This window comes from Maylandia zebra, linkage group LG16 (assembly GCF_041146795.1).
Source record: "Maylandia zebra isolate NMK-2024a linkage group LG16, Mzebra_GT3a, whole genome shotgun sequence".
Taxonomy (NCBI): Eukaryota; Metazoa; Chordata; class Actinopteri; order Cichliformes; family Cichlidae; genus Maylandia; species Maylandia zebra.
This window is the reverse complement of record NC_135182.1, coordinates 6795572-6810596: the sequence shown is the minus strand read 5'-3', so window position 1 is coordinate 6810596 and position 15025 is coordinate 6795572. Positions and strand designations below refer to the sequence as shown.

Sequence of the window (15025 nt, the reverse complement as noted above, 5' to 3'; positions counted from 1 at the left end):
GCATAAGCTTCCAGCTATACTATAACATTCAGGAAAGGTTTAGCTAGCTTAGGCTAAACCTTAGAAATATGGTCATGGCATTACTCTGGCTTTTGCATGGGCCTTTTACAAAACAGGTAATATCCCAGCTTGGAGTGAGCCATATTTTTCTTCCTGGCAGTGTAATTGGCAGCAAAAGTGTTATTAAACTTGGCCCTTGTGAATATCAAAGATTTGTTCAACCTAAAGAGAGCAGCTGTACCCAGCTTCCCCAGTCAGAGCACTGAGGCTGGAACCAGGCCATAGTCTGCATTTCCATTTGGGAGATTAAATACATCACTCTTAGTCGAGTTTAATCACTTTCCGGTGCATATAGGAGTGCAAGTTGCCCAATATTACATTGAGGTTAGCTGCTTCTGTGTGTGCACCATCATTGTACTATAGTACTACAAGTACTATAAGCTACTTGTAGACGTGTGCACATCCTTAAACCAGTATTTTATTGAGGCACCTTTTGGTTTAATCTCGGCATTCAGTCTTCTTGGATAGGTGTGTGTGTGTGTGTGTGTGTGTGTGTGTGTGTGTGTGTGTGTGTGTGTGTGTGTGTGTGTGTGTGTGTGTGTGTGTGTGCACACAGTATTTATTGGCTTGGCAATATTTGGCCACCCTTCCTCGCAGAAGCACTCCAAATCTGTCAGCTACAGAGGGCATCTTCTGTGCACAGTCCTGTGCAGGTCAGTCCACAGATTGTTCTGTTGGATTTAGGTCTGATCTAAATGACTGATTTGGATGTGTACTCTGTGTCATTGTCCTGTTGGATGGTATAAGTCCTCTTCATCTGCAGCATTCTGGCACTTTTGCTGTTTGATTGGTATTTGACTGGTATAATTTCATCCACTTAAGGAGGGGATTATATGGGACTAAAGCCCCAGTTCCAGCTGAAGAAGAGCATCCTGAAAGTGTAAGAACAAAAAGTGTTGTTTTTGGACAAAAGTACCTTTTGGAATTGTGGCCAAAAAATTCAGTCTCACACATTTTCCTTCATGCTTTTGGGAGAATTTATGCTTACGTTTGTTTGTTTTGGGGGTTTGGGTTTTTTTGTTTTGTTTTTTTGCAAATTGTACTTGGGTTTGGATTAGAGCTGGGCAATAGAACGATAGCGATATGTATTGTGAAATAACTTTTTCTCGATAGAAAAATTAAACTATTGTGATAGGCCTCATCGCTCTTGTCCTCTTAAAAAAAACAACAGCCAATCCAAATTAAGTAGTGCAGAGCCGAACCAATCACAGCCGCAGCGTCGCGTCACGTGACTTGTTACGTACAGCACAAGTGCCAAGCCGCACATGTGTATTTGTTTTGTGAAGCAGCCAGCCGCCGTGCCGCCCGGTAATGGCGGAAATGAGTGTGCCGACTAGAGAAAAATCGACCGAGAGCGTGACCGAAGGTTACCGAAGAGAAAACAGATGATGGTTCCAATGCCGGAGAGATTGTTGAGCGGAAGAGCCATAGAAGTTCCGTAATGTGAAGGTATTTCAGCTATTTCAAGTCTGACAAAAAACAGAGTAGCGTGCACTGTAAATTGTGCCGAAAGCAAGTCTGGAAATACAATAAAGCGGTGCAGCTCAATCTCTGACTGGAAGCGCTAATTCGTCATTCGGCTTTTGTCAGACTAAAGTAACTGTTAAAACTGTTTGAAAAGCTCAGCTATACAACAAGGAGAGATTGAGAATTTCCTTTTAGTTCTCAGTTTATTTGATATTGACAAAAGTTAGTCAGTTTTGTCTGTTATTCTGTAAAACAAACTAAGATTTATTTTTAGAATTAATATTTTGTTTCTAAGTGGAATTGACAATTTAGTCTGTTTCGTTTATTCTATTTTGAAACTTAAACGCTTTAGCGGCTGCCTTTTGTGTAGTTTGCAATATTTGCCTTTATTTATCTGAAAAAGTCATGTTCCTTAAGTACATCTACCCTGTTGAACTTATTATGGGAAATAAATATTTAAATAAAAACAAGCTGCTGATTATTTCACATTTTACTTGTGAGCAACGGCACATTTAAATCTTACAAATATAGTTATTTGGCTTATATCATGATAGATATCGTTATCGCCTGAAATGAAAAAAACATATCGTGATATGAAAAAAATCTTATATCGCCCAGCTCTAGTTTGGATGCTTTTCTTTGCCAGAAAGGCTTCCGTCTTGCAATCCTGCCCCATAGTCCAGACAAATGGAAAATACATATTGAGATTGTTGTTACATAGTACACAACTGGTGCTTTCCAGAAATTCCTGCAGCTCCTTTAGTGTTACTCTAGATCCTCTGATAGGCTCCCGAGCTAGTTTTCACCTTGTCTTTTCATCAGTTTTTGGGGGACATCCAGTTCTTTGCGGTGTCAGTTTTTGATGACTGTCTTCACTGTGTTCCTGGTATATTCAGTGCAGTGGAAACTTTGGTACCTTTCTTCTGACTGATACCTTTCAACAGTGAAATCTCTTTGATGCTTTGTAAGCGGTCTGTGAACCAAAGCTTTTGATGCAGCAGGCAACTAAGTAAATGTCAGGAAGGTCCTGCTAGGACCGCTGAACTGTATTTGGGGTTAATCAGTCTCTTTAATTGATAGCAGGTGTGTACACAAGAAGACAGAACGCTGTCTGCTGCTTCAACAGCGTATTCCTTTAAAGGTGTGCCGACTAACAGATTTGTTTGTTGAAATAATTGAATTGCTTTGAAATCATTGTCAGTGAGTTATTGTGGTCTCATTTTTTTTTTAACCTCACTAAAACCTGGTATTTAAAGAGGTATGTGTACACTAGGGCTGCCACGATTTGTCGACTAGTCACGATTATGTCGACTATCAAAATCGTCGACGACTGATTTAATAGTCGACGCGTCGTTTGAAGCTTTGTAAGATCACAAAAGACGCAGGAATAAGTGGCAGGATTTAAGAGTGTAATAACGGACTGAAACAGAAGATGGCAGCATTGCATGTACAAGGATGTCAGCTACCGTTAAACCCCGAAGAAGAAGAAGAAGCAGCTGTGTCCCAGAATTCATAGCGCGGCCCAGCGCAGTTTCCAACAATGGCGGCAGCTAGTTAGTTTTAATATTACTCTTATTATTCTTTCTGGGTCACAAAATAAACGTTTAACATATTTTCAGGCGAGAATGTAACTGTGTAAACCTCAAATATCTGCTCAGTTTATCAAGACACCACATATTTTCAAAAGCGCTCCGACGTTTTCGGAGACATCTGTTACCCACTAGCTCGATAGCTAGCCGGGGGCTAGGCTCACTAGCGCCGTGAGAACACCGGACTCCCGGCAAATCGTTTTCAAACCCACCGCCGTCTTTCGCTACTCAGGTTAAATATATATGAGTCACTTAGATAAATTAAAAATGTTATTGTTTGGCTTTTTTTTTAGTATTTTATTTGTTCCTGAGTAAATCAGTTTGTCTGAGATTAAAGTTATAGTTTTTACACAGCTGAATAAACATCAAGCAGACAGCTGATCATCAGAAGTGTGAGATGCTGGAGAATATACTCCGGTGTCCTGTTATATTTTAGATAGCAAGGAGTTTATTAAACTTTACCGAAACAATCTGCAAATTTCATTAAAATTTAATAAACTATCATCTTGTCTTTATTTTTAGTTAGCACAGACCTTAAACACTTAAAGCTGTAAGCTAATGATAGTTATATAAGAGCAGATGCTGCTGGTGCAATAAGCTGTAGTTTTACGTCCAATGGATGATGATCTGATTAGTCGACTAATCGCAAAAATAATCGGTGACTAGTCGACTATCAAAATAATCGTTTGTGGCAGCCCTAGTGTACACCCTTTATAGCCACTGTACTAAGAATAGTTGCTATTCATCATTCCATAGCATTCATTAAAGTAGTTCCTGCAACTCCAAATTCATCCGAATATGTTGTCTTCCATTTTTTCTTAGTTTAGTTTGATATGCGGGGGAGAAGAATTCAGTGCATCATGCAACAATACACAGGAACATGTGCTTGTGGCATCAAAGCTAGTGGATGGTTCAGTTCTAACTGTAATCTTTAGTCTTTTAGAAATATGTAGAGTGTAATTTACCATTTTGTTTCTTGTTGAATGACCTGACATCTTTGTAGCATGTTGCCCCGTTCCTAGAACCCAGTTAGTTGAGTGAGCAATAAAGTCATTAGCCTAAACAATGAAAATAAGATCCAAGTTATCAAAAACTCCAGCTGAATTGTGCTGTAAGCTGTTTTGAAGTGGACTGCGAACCATACATGAGAAAATAACAAGTATTTTTGAAATATGTGATTGCAGAGTCGTGACATTATTTCCCTCGTCTTCATCTTGCATAAACATAGTAAATTGGTCTCTCGCTCTGTGTGTACACACAGTATTTATTGCTTAAAAGTAACTGTGCGGTTCTTGTGTGCTTTTAGCAAATTTATGCACATTTTTATTGCATATGTTACACCTGCGCTCGTCTACCTCTCAATTCAGCCACCCACTTGCCACCAGCACATCCTCCAGCTCCAGCTTTACCACTAATGAATGATTAAATAGCTGCCATGTCAGTTTGAGCCAAGCAGTGAGTCATTGTTGGACTCTCTAGTGTCCTGGTTAGACCCCCGCATTGCAGCTTGCCCTCAGATGATGGATGTGTCGGCATGCGAACTGCATCTATGCTAGGCCCAAACATCCAGCAAACTAATAGACTTTGTTAACTAATGCATTAATGACCCCAATCAAAATGAGGATTTGATCTGATCCCATGCAGCAAGGAGATTGAAATACTGATTAATTCTAGCTGTTGTTTGAGCCCAGTCTGATTTCCTGGATTCATTTGAGTTCTTTATTCAGATTTCTTTCCTAGCATATGATGTTTCTGGCAATAAGAAATGCAGACACATGATTCACAGTCTTTGACAAGGTAGAAAAGGCCATTCTGCTGTTAAAATTTTTATACCATTGCTGAGCTTTTGTGGTCCTGCTCACTTTAAGCTGTCATGTTTGGCATGATTAGACACATCTTCTCCCATCAGTTTCCTTCTTCTAGAAGCCTTTTTACTGAAGGTGAAAGCAGTGACTTACTGTGTTGGCTCCTCTCGTGTCATTTCCAATGACAGACGTTAATATTTTAACTGAATCGTCTGGATGACATGTTTTATCAAATTTGAAGGTCTGTCATCAGATTTGTTGGGATACTTCAGTGAAATCACACACTGTGAACCAAACAAACAAAAAGATGCATTCTCACCAGCTGTTGAGATCCCAGGTTTTAATATGAATATTCTTTTGTAAATTTATTTTTTATTTAAATTACATTGTAAAATGTTATTGTTGAGCTTTTAAAACATAATGTTTTCAAATATGTTGTTTCATGCAAGTATCTTACACCAGGGATGTTTTAACATCATATAAAGCTCTGGGAATAAACAGCAATTAGGGTTGGGAGAGATGTTAAAATCGACAGTCTACAAATATACATTCAAGGAGGTGTGAAACATTAACCTGTGTGTCTCTTACCTTTTATTGTTAACATAATGATTAAAATCCAGCTAACACAGAACCTTTCAGAATCAGCTTTATTGACAAGTATGTGTGAACTGGGCTCCGGCTATTTCTTTGCTTTCAGTGTACAGAACAGAGTAGACGGCAGACAATACTGAGAACATGACACCAACACGTGTAGCATGTTCATGTTGCGTTTACAGAGTTGATGGCACTGTTGATTATAAAGGGTTTAATAATTCCCATATTGACACATGTGGGCACACATGCCTATTCGCTTTAATGTACAGTTAGGTCAGTAAATATTTGGACACAGACAATATTTTTTCTAATTTTGATTCCATACATTACCACAATGAATTTTAAAGGAAATAACTTCAATGCGGTTGAAGTGCAGGCTTTGAGTAGGTTGAAAAAGATTGCATAAAAATGTGATGAACTAAAGCATTTTTACCACAATACCTTTAATTCAGGGGCTCAAATGTCATTGGAAAAATTCAGTAACTAAAAATAAAATCTTCATTTCTAATATTTGGTTGAAACCTTTTGCTGGCAATGGGTCTAGTCTTCAACAAGCGAAATGCATGCTATATTATGTATCTGTATTATGAAACACTGCCCAATAAATTTGACTGCATTTAGCTGGATTTGAGCTGACAGTACGTCTCTGACCACCTCAGATTTCATTCGACTCCTTCTGTCCTGTGTCACATCATCAAGTACTAGCGTCCCAGTGCCACTGGCAGCCATGCACGTCCAAGCCATCACACGGCTTCCACTGTGTTTTATAGTTGATTTGGTACGCTTTGGATCAGGAGCTGTTCTGCGCCTTTTCCATAGGTTGATCTTGGTTTTATCTTTCCAAAGAATGTTTTCTCCAGAGCTGTGCTGGCTTTTTGATTTTCTTTTCTTTTTTTCTTTGTTTTTTCTTTTTTTTGAATAGAAAGTCCAATCTAACCTTTCTATTCTTGAGGCTTATCAGTGGCTTGCACTCATTTAAAACAAACCTTCATTATCAATAACAGAAAATGGCACAAAAAATAAATGCTGACAGAGAGCTGACAGATCTGTTTGTACTGATACATGTTGGATATAAATAGAGGGGGGAGTGAGTGTTGTTAAGAGTGTTAAAATAGAAGATCATATAATGAAGTGACCCTGATGTTCTGTTTAGTAGCTCCATGACAAAATACATGATTTCAGTCCAACCGTATATTCCTGTGCTGCTCTCAAGCCTCACTGCACAACCTGTGTAACTCCGGCTACGTCCACATGTACACGGGTATTTTTTGAAAGCGGAGATTTTCTGTTTTCGTTTGTAAAAAAAAATCCCGTCCACACGTAAAAGCCAAAAACGAAGGAAAACGCTGCCGGGAACATGCCAAAGCAGCAGGTAGCGATATATTCCTGACCGTGTAGAAATGTTGGCCAATCAGAAGTCTAGAAGCCTGGGTGGGAAAGAGTAAACAAAGATGGCGCATAGAAGCAGCACTGAGTCCTATGTGTGGAGGACTCAGTGCTGTGTGTGTATATGTAAGCATTTAAACACTGCAGAGAGGAAAAATGAACAGTAACGTTATTTTGTCTAAGTCCGCCATGGTAGAAATTCATTTCACCGAAACAATAACCTAGCGCACAGTGTGACGTCAAACTGTAGAAACAGTCATTGGTCCACACGTAAACGCAAAAACTGAGTTTTCGAAAATATCCACCCTGGCAGGAGTTTTTAAAAAATCTCCATTTTCAGTGACCGAAAACGCTGTTTACATGTGGACAAAAGGTGCAAACGCATAGAAAAATCTGCGTTTTCAAAAATACCCGGGTACGTGCGGACGTAGCCTCCCACTTCCCCCTCTGTGCTCACCTCAGGCTTTTTTGTTTTTGTTTTGTTTTTGTTTGTTTTTTTTAAATCAGGGTTGTTTTGTCCCTGCTTTTCATTGGGCTTAGTGCTTCTAAACTGCAGCTGTAAATGGCTAACAAGTAAAGGCTGACTCATGCTGTAGACCATAGGTGTCAAACTCTGGCCCCCGGGCCAAATTTGGCCCGCAGCCTAATTACATGTGGCCCGCGAAGCCATACCAAATTATTATTAGAGCTGGCCTACTGGTATTATACAGCTAATATATATATTGCTTAGTATTAAGCTTTGCTTGTTCCATATTCAGTTTTTTAGCAAAACTTGTTTGATTCCATAAGAAACGATTCATTCTTATATCTGGAGGAAGATTTTTTTTCCAATAAATATTAATGTTAGCCCAGTTTTGAATTTTGGCCCACTGTGTATTTGAGTTTTACACAATCCTGCTTTAGACGGATGCCAGCCTTCGGCTGGATGAGAGCTTCCCAGTCGCCACCTTTCATCAGGTTTAACACAAACCTGTAGCTCGTCTTGCCTTTCAGTGGGTTTTGTTGAAGTGCTGATTGTGTGCCGGTAAAAATGAAAACCTTTTTAGTTGGGCTTAGTCTGAAAACTTTGGGTGCAGAGAGAAAATATGTGCAAGTTGAAAATAGGTTTATGCAGGCAGTATTCAACACTTTCCCCTTCCAGCACTAATCCACACATGGGATCTGAGGCAGGAAGCAACTCTGGTACTTTAAGACACATTCAAACAGCTTGCAAAATAAAAATTAACTCAACATCGAGTGTACGGCTGCTACATTCTCTCGCTCTCTCTCCTTTTTTTTTTGCTTATACTCAAGTGAAAGCCTCAACAATGATAGGGCTTCACTATTTCAGGAGCAAATCAGACCTGTTATATCTGAGAGGTCAAAATCCACCCTGCTGCGAACAGCCCATAGATCAAGAGATACTATAGAGATTGTGGGGTTTACCTTCAAAAGATGCTCAGATTTTCAGACATGAACCACAGTATTGTACAGCTAGATGTAACACTGTATGCCTCTGTAGATAAGAAAAGCATTCTTTAGGGAAATGTGTCTGTGGGGGAAGGCATGCCAAGAAGGCTCACTGTTCCCTGTATAGCTCTATTGAAAAGACTTCCCAGCAGAAGCATTATCTGACAGGTTATGGCAGCTCTTTGCACTGAAGGAAATGCAAGAAGCCAAGAGAGGCTCTTGAATGAATTAAGTGGATTAGATGAAGCTAGACTGACATCAGGGCCAGGTTTGCGCTAATGTGAGTACCGGTGCTGACCAGTGTTCAGGCCTGAGCATCACAACCAGTCTTTGAATGTTCTTGTTCACATGTGCTCCTGACTCCAGGTTAGAGTTACCTCATCAGGTTACAGAAGAGAGTGCTGTAAACTGTGAGTACTGTAATCAGTAAGGCTCAATCATAAATATTTGATGTATTTATTTGAACCATGCTGTGGCTGATCTTAACATGTTATAGCCACACAATGTTCCTGCACTCCTCCGCTTCTTTCTCCTATTCATTTACTGTAAACAGAGGTCATTCAGCCTGCACTTTAAAAAATGTGTAGGCAGAGTTCTCTCATCTTTGGTACGTTTTCATTTCTAATGTGAAAATATCAGTGCAAGGTCATGTTGTAAATTGCAAGAAGCTCTCAGCATTTGAATGTACGGGACCAAAAAGGCGTTCCAGGTGAATAACATTTCTGCATCACAGTCGCTGTGTCATCAACCATGTTGTCAGTCACAGTCTTCCAATTTCCCAAACACGAGGAATGCTGTGGTTTGAAGGAAGCTGCAAGGCCAGCAGTACAAGCATTGCACAGAGTGAAATCAGTCAAGTGTGTACATGAAAGTCTTAATTAGGTTCTCCTTTGGAGGCACATTAATTGGGATGAGCAGCCAACTAATTCGAATTGGCAAACAATAACCATGGTAACAACTTTAGACCCAAATAATGTGCGAAATCACCTTAACCACTTCGTGTACTCGTGGTGGCTTTAGTTCAGTGTTTAATCCTCAAGACGTCTTTTCTCTCCTGTCGCTCTCACACGTTCCACTTCATATCTGCTGGCAGGTTACTGCCTTGTTGCTCAGCGCTAATGATTCAAAGATTTTTGTTTCACTTGGACAGCTTTTACTGTCTGATCTGTCTGAAAGTACCTTTCCACTTTGCATCTTTTCCTGCGTGACATGCAAATCAGCAATAACATTAAGAAGCCATTGATCTTAGTGTTTTGTTATACAGCACCACTGGGCTTCACCAAAGCCAGAAATTAATACTGTTCACAGTTATGTATCCAGTGTCACCAGAGAATAGAGCCAATAGGGGAGTGCTGTTTTGCCTGTTCTGTTTAGATATTGGATATTAGTGATTACTTTGTGCCATTTCCTGTAGCAAGCTGCTTTATTTAATGATTTTTGTGCTGTCTTAATTTTCCAGAATGCTGAGGTGTCAGTGTTTGAGGTCAACATTCGGTTCATAGGAGGATTGCTGGCTGCCTACTACCTCTCTGGACAGGAAGTAAGTACTTATTTGCTTGTGTGTGTTGTATATAAGAGTGTAAGAATTTTTTAGTGTTATTTTTTTCTACATTGGACAGAAAATTGATGAAAAATAGATGTTAGTTCAAATCACCTGGGCTATAATCCTCAAAAATGATCTTCATGTCTCCTTGTTTCATCTCTCCTCTCCTCTCCTATTAAATCCAACAGGCAAATTTTGCTTCTTGGTTTAAGGAGCTGGTGAACATTAAATCCAACCATCCATATTTCTTTTTCTGTTCTTTCCCACCTCTTCTCTGTCCATCCAATCCGCTCCAACTTTCATGCCCAGCCGAGCAGTGCTCCCTCTATAATAGGAGCAAATACATCAAACTCGCCCAGCACAACCTCCACGACTACTGTGCTCCCAAGAATTTATATGGGGGGGGTTACTGCCCGCCAACAGATCTCGAAAGAAATCAGTGCTTTTCTTAGCCTTCACCACAAATACAGCTCTGACACAGTTGCTAACTTTCAATATTGTCTCCTGTAAATCCTGATTTCCCTTCCTTTAGTCTTTGTTTCTCAAACCACAGCTGTCAGAAATGCCTACAAGTACACCCTGAAGATACAGAAATCAAGCGGTGTTTTTTGCGAGTAGACAGCCAGTGAAGTTCTCAAAATAAACCACGATGGGCTGAGTAGGCATTTTGCTTTGATTATAGGGCCACACCTTTAGATGAAGGCTGCTGTGGTTCATCTAAAGGTGAAGGTTGTTTTTGTAAAGACAAATCTATTGTCTTGTCCTGTCACTAATATTGTTCTCTTCATACCTTTCATGTACATCAAGAAGTAGTCTGAAAAAAAAAAATTTCCGGTCTTTTAAGTGACATTTGTGAAAAATATGATCAGTTTAGTAGCAGACACCCCATTCACATTAACTTGATGCTAGTGGTCAAGACTTTTGTGGCATTTTCTTGCCCTTTATGCTTTGCTCATTCTGGGAAACCATCAGCTTATTCTGCTGTCCTAATGTCTAAAGAGCACATTTTTGCAGTGAAGCCATCTGGTCAGAGAATGTGTGTGGGGTGAGCCAGTCATTTAACTGCTAAGGCGAAAGCTCAATCGGATGATAGCCAGTGGTTTTAAAATGCATTTAAATAACCGCAGTTATTCATTTGCTCTTGATAAAGGCTTTGTACCTGCTATAGATTGCATATAAATGATAGATCAGAGGCAGGGTTGCTAATTTGTCAGCTAGTTAAATGTGTTTTTAAACTGTATGGCTCTAATAAACATAATCATTAACTGTACCATGTAGCAGAGACATCAGAACTATTGTTTGTACCAGGCTGTTAGTGGACTTTTTAATGCTGCAAGGTTGGGCTTTTGTATTATGGGAGGCTGTGCACATGGACTCACTTTTAGAGCTGGACTCAAGTAGCGATTTAAAAAGTGATGGCAGTTCCACATTGGCCTCATTTCAGACATGGAGTCTTTGACTTGGTTGCTTGCATGTCGCCAAGCGTCCTTACATAAGTTCAATAGATGAAGATAATATCACAGAGGTAAGGCAGCAGGCCCACTTAAGTTTAAAGTGGGCTGTATGTCACATCCCTGCTATAAGGGGAAGCTGTGGCTGAATTAAAAAGAGGGTAAATATAGACGTGAGTGTCTCAAAGTTCAAGTTTTGTATTTCTTTTTTAGTGGAGAGAGTAGAAAGCATAAGCATAAACTAACCATTTATTTACAATTAGATTTTGGTTAACAGCTGAGGAGAAATCCAAAAAACTTATTTGAAAATTGGAATGAAAGACCGTTAAACACCCTAAAAGTAACACGTTTGTTTTGTTGGGTAATTAAAGCCATGAAGAGAACAGATTAGTCATTTGCAATGTTTCAGAAGCAGATTTTAAAAAAACCAAAAAACAATCTTGTTCTGCCCACTCACTGAAAAATGCTCAACAAACTTTACTCAGTCACACTGAGTGTCCAGAGGTTGTGGGTTGGATTTATGGAACCGATAAACATTGTGATAATTTACTGCGAATAACAACAGAAGCCCAAGTGGCTCACAAGCAAAACTTAATGCCACTCTTGTTCCCCACACTGCACTTCACCTCCTATTCCCTTGCTCAATTTCACTTCCCCCACCCAAATCAAACTCAGTCATTCATCAGAGCCCACTGGAGTGATAATAGAAGCAGTGGGAGGTGGAAAAAGAGGGAGATCGAGCATGGGAGGGCTTAGAGGAGAGACAGTGATGGAGGGAACAGAGGAGAGGGTGGAGAAACCTGTGCGATGGGACAGTGAAGATGAGTGGAGGGTGTTTGGAGGTGATTGTTACAGATAAAGAGATGTGAGTGGGGAGTGAGGATGATGAATGACTCTGGAGGGGAAAAAGCAAGTCAGATTCATTCTTCACTCTCACTGAACATGTCCTTGAGCAAGGCATTTAACCCTCCTACTGTTCAGGCAGCAGTAGAATAAATACAGATTGTTATAAAAAAAAAAAAAAAGTGGTAACAGATGATTGAAAAAAAACAACAGCTTAGGATTGGTGATGAACTGGGCGTTAAAGGTCTGTCCCATGTTGGATGTTAGTGAATCCTTGTAGCTGTATGTGTGTGGGACAGTCACAGATAGTGATGGATTGATTTAGAGTTAACGCAAGAAAACACATGGCCCCAAACAAATGCACAGAAACACTAATGCTCTGGTTTTGTATACATTTTGCTCGTGTTCTAATCTGAGCCCACATGTATAGATAAATAAGCATTAATTAAAGCCCAGAAGTACTCATCTTCTAGAGGTGGGAATCACCATACATCCCACGATACGATATTATCACAATACTTAACGCATGATACGATATTATTGCAATGTTTAAAAATATTTTGCGATATTCAGATTCTGTACATAAAGGTAAACTTTATCAATATTCATTTTATCTAATATCAAAGTCTCACACTCAGTCTTTTTCTCCTTTCAGTCAGTTTTATTGTTGACAAACTGAACGGTTTGTATTACAGTCTAGTCCAACTTAACTGAATGCAACCACCTGGTACGATTATAGCTATTCTGAACTATGCAATTTATGAAAACTATGCAGCCCATTCAGCAACTGAAGAATTTGAAAGTAAATGAAAACAAAATATAATTTTACATTAAATAAAAAAGTTTTAAACTTAACTAAAATAAAACATGTCTTAAATTAAAACAGGTAAACTGTCATGTTTATTGCTGCCCAAAAAAAAGTTAAACACATTTGGACAGTGAAGGAATGTCAGGATTCTTGCTCAGAAAAAGGATCAACAGGCTCTGAAGTCAGAGCATGTTCCATTCCACGAAAAATTGTTTGTAACAAAATATCGATTTCTGCTGTCCCTGTATCGATACATTATTTATCGATACTATACAGAAATGGGAACTTGCATAGTTCCCATTTCTGTATAGCTGTATATCCCAGATTCTGTAAAGTTATTTATTTCATATTCTGTATAGTTTTTCATATTTATATCCTGTTCATATCCTGTACATAGCTTGTACTCACTACAGCCTGTACATACTTATAGTTATAGAATATTCACAACATACTTCATACCGTGTACATTATAACATACCATAATAGACCCATTTCTGTAATATACTCACATATCTATATTATTGCTAATATATATTGTAATATATCTATATCACTAAAGCACTTCTGGATGGATGCAAACTGCATTTCGTTGCCCTGTACCTGTGCATGTGCAATGACAATAAAGTTGAATTCTATTCTATTCTATTATTAGCAAACAAAATATCACGATACTACATAGTATCGATTTTTCCCCCCCACCCCTATCATCTTCCAAATCAGCGTTTACAGAGCTCACTGCCTCTATAATGGCTCTTTAACTATACAAAACTGAGCTATTTTCACTTTAAATAAAAACTTTTTTGTTTTAATTTCAACTTCCATGAATACGCAAACATGGACACTAGTACCTCAGTTATTATTTTTCCCCTTTTTGATTATATTAAGAATTTTTTTCACATACTGTATATTCCTGCACAGAATACAGCTTCACAACATATATATATTTACTGTTATAGAGAGTTAATTCTATTTTTTTTATCTGTCTGTGCACACTTTCATCTCGCTCTTTGCAAATTTCAGACTTTAATATTACCACAGCTTCTAACGCAGAATTTGAATACTCAAACTCTGTTTTCATATACGATACAATTCTTACTGGACGTTAAACCAGTGCTTGTTGTTCAGTTCCTCATACTGTTTATAAATGATGGCTATAGCCACTGGGACATCATCTGGTTTGCGTCTTGTTTTTGAAGCTTTGAGCGTCTGCTGTTGCCATCTTTTTGGAAACCTTGGTTTGGGGTGGCAGTGAGGATTATTATCACTTTGGACACCAGTGGGGACTGTAATTTACAAAAAAACCCATTGAGTATGGCTGTAATAGCGATTAAGATCATGAGCGCTTTGGCTTTTTTCAGGACATAGATCAGGGCATCTAAGGAGTCATTTTTTCCTGTTGACTTCTATACATTCAGACATTTGAAACCACAGCAGTCCCCCCGGCCATTAAAAAACAGATTTAAAGCATGCTCACTTTGGCTTTATTTTCAGACCAGTAAGTTATGAAGACTCGCAGCTTCAGGTTGAGTCTGCCTTGCATCACAGAACGGCAAGACTGGGCCATACAGGAAATGAGAGGGTAATGATATTAGAAACGCATGCTGCTGCTTGGGACAGCTGGCAAGAATGTAAGACATTGCTGAGCTGAATTTGGCTTTGTCGCGTTGCAGAAGCTTCCTGTCACGTTGAGAGCTTTGAAGTTTCCTCAGAAGCCACCATGCTTGCTCTTTTTTCTTTGGGTAACCTCAATGTGCAAATTTCTGATCTCTAAATTTCCAAGAAGCTCAAGTAGGGAAAGCCAAAACAATACAAGCAATTTACAAAACAAACCCACCGATGTAATCTGTGTGGAAGAGGACCAAGGGCAGCCTCGTCAGATAAGGCTTCCTAGTTATTATTGGTTGTATTTGTCAGTCTCCAACAGTGCAGTCCCAAAAGATATAAACACAGACAAGGTAACGAGAAAGACAAAACGAGAATCTGAGAAAACACTCAGGAAGATTGAATAAAGGACAGAAAGCAAAACCAAA

The 15025-nt window shown here is 39.1% G+C and overlaps 1 protein-coding gene across 3 annotated transcripts in view; it reads left to right on the top strand.

The window, feature by feature from the left end:
• The window catches only part of man1a2 (mannosidase, alpha, class 1A, member 2), a 142621-nt gene that overhangs the window by 72615 nt on the left and 54981 nt on the right, over positions 1 to 15025 (top strand). For all 3 annotated transcript variants that reach the window (XM_004571991.3, XM_004571993.6, XM_004571992.6), the window contains exon 6: positions 9810 to 9890. In XM_004571991.3, coding sequence (XP_004572048.1) covers positions 9810 to 9890 — 81 coding nt within the window. The remainder of the gene's footprint in view (positions 1 to 9809; positions 9891 to 15025) is intronic.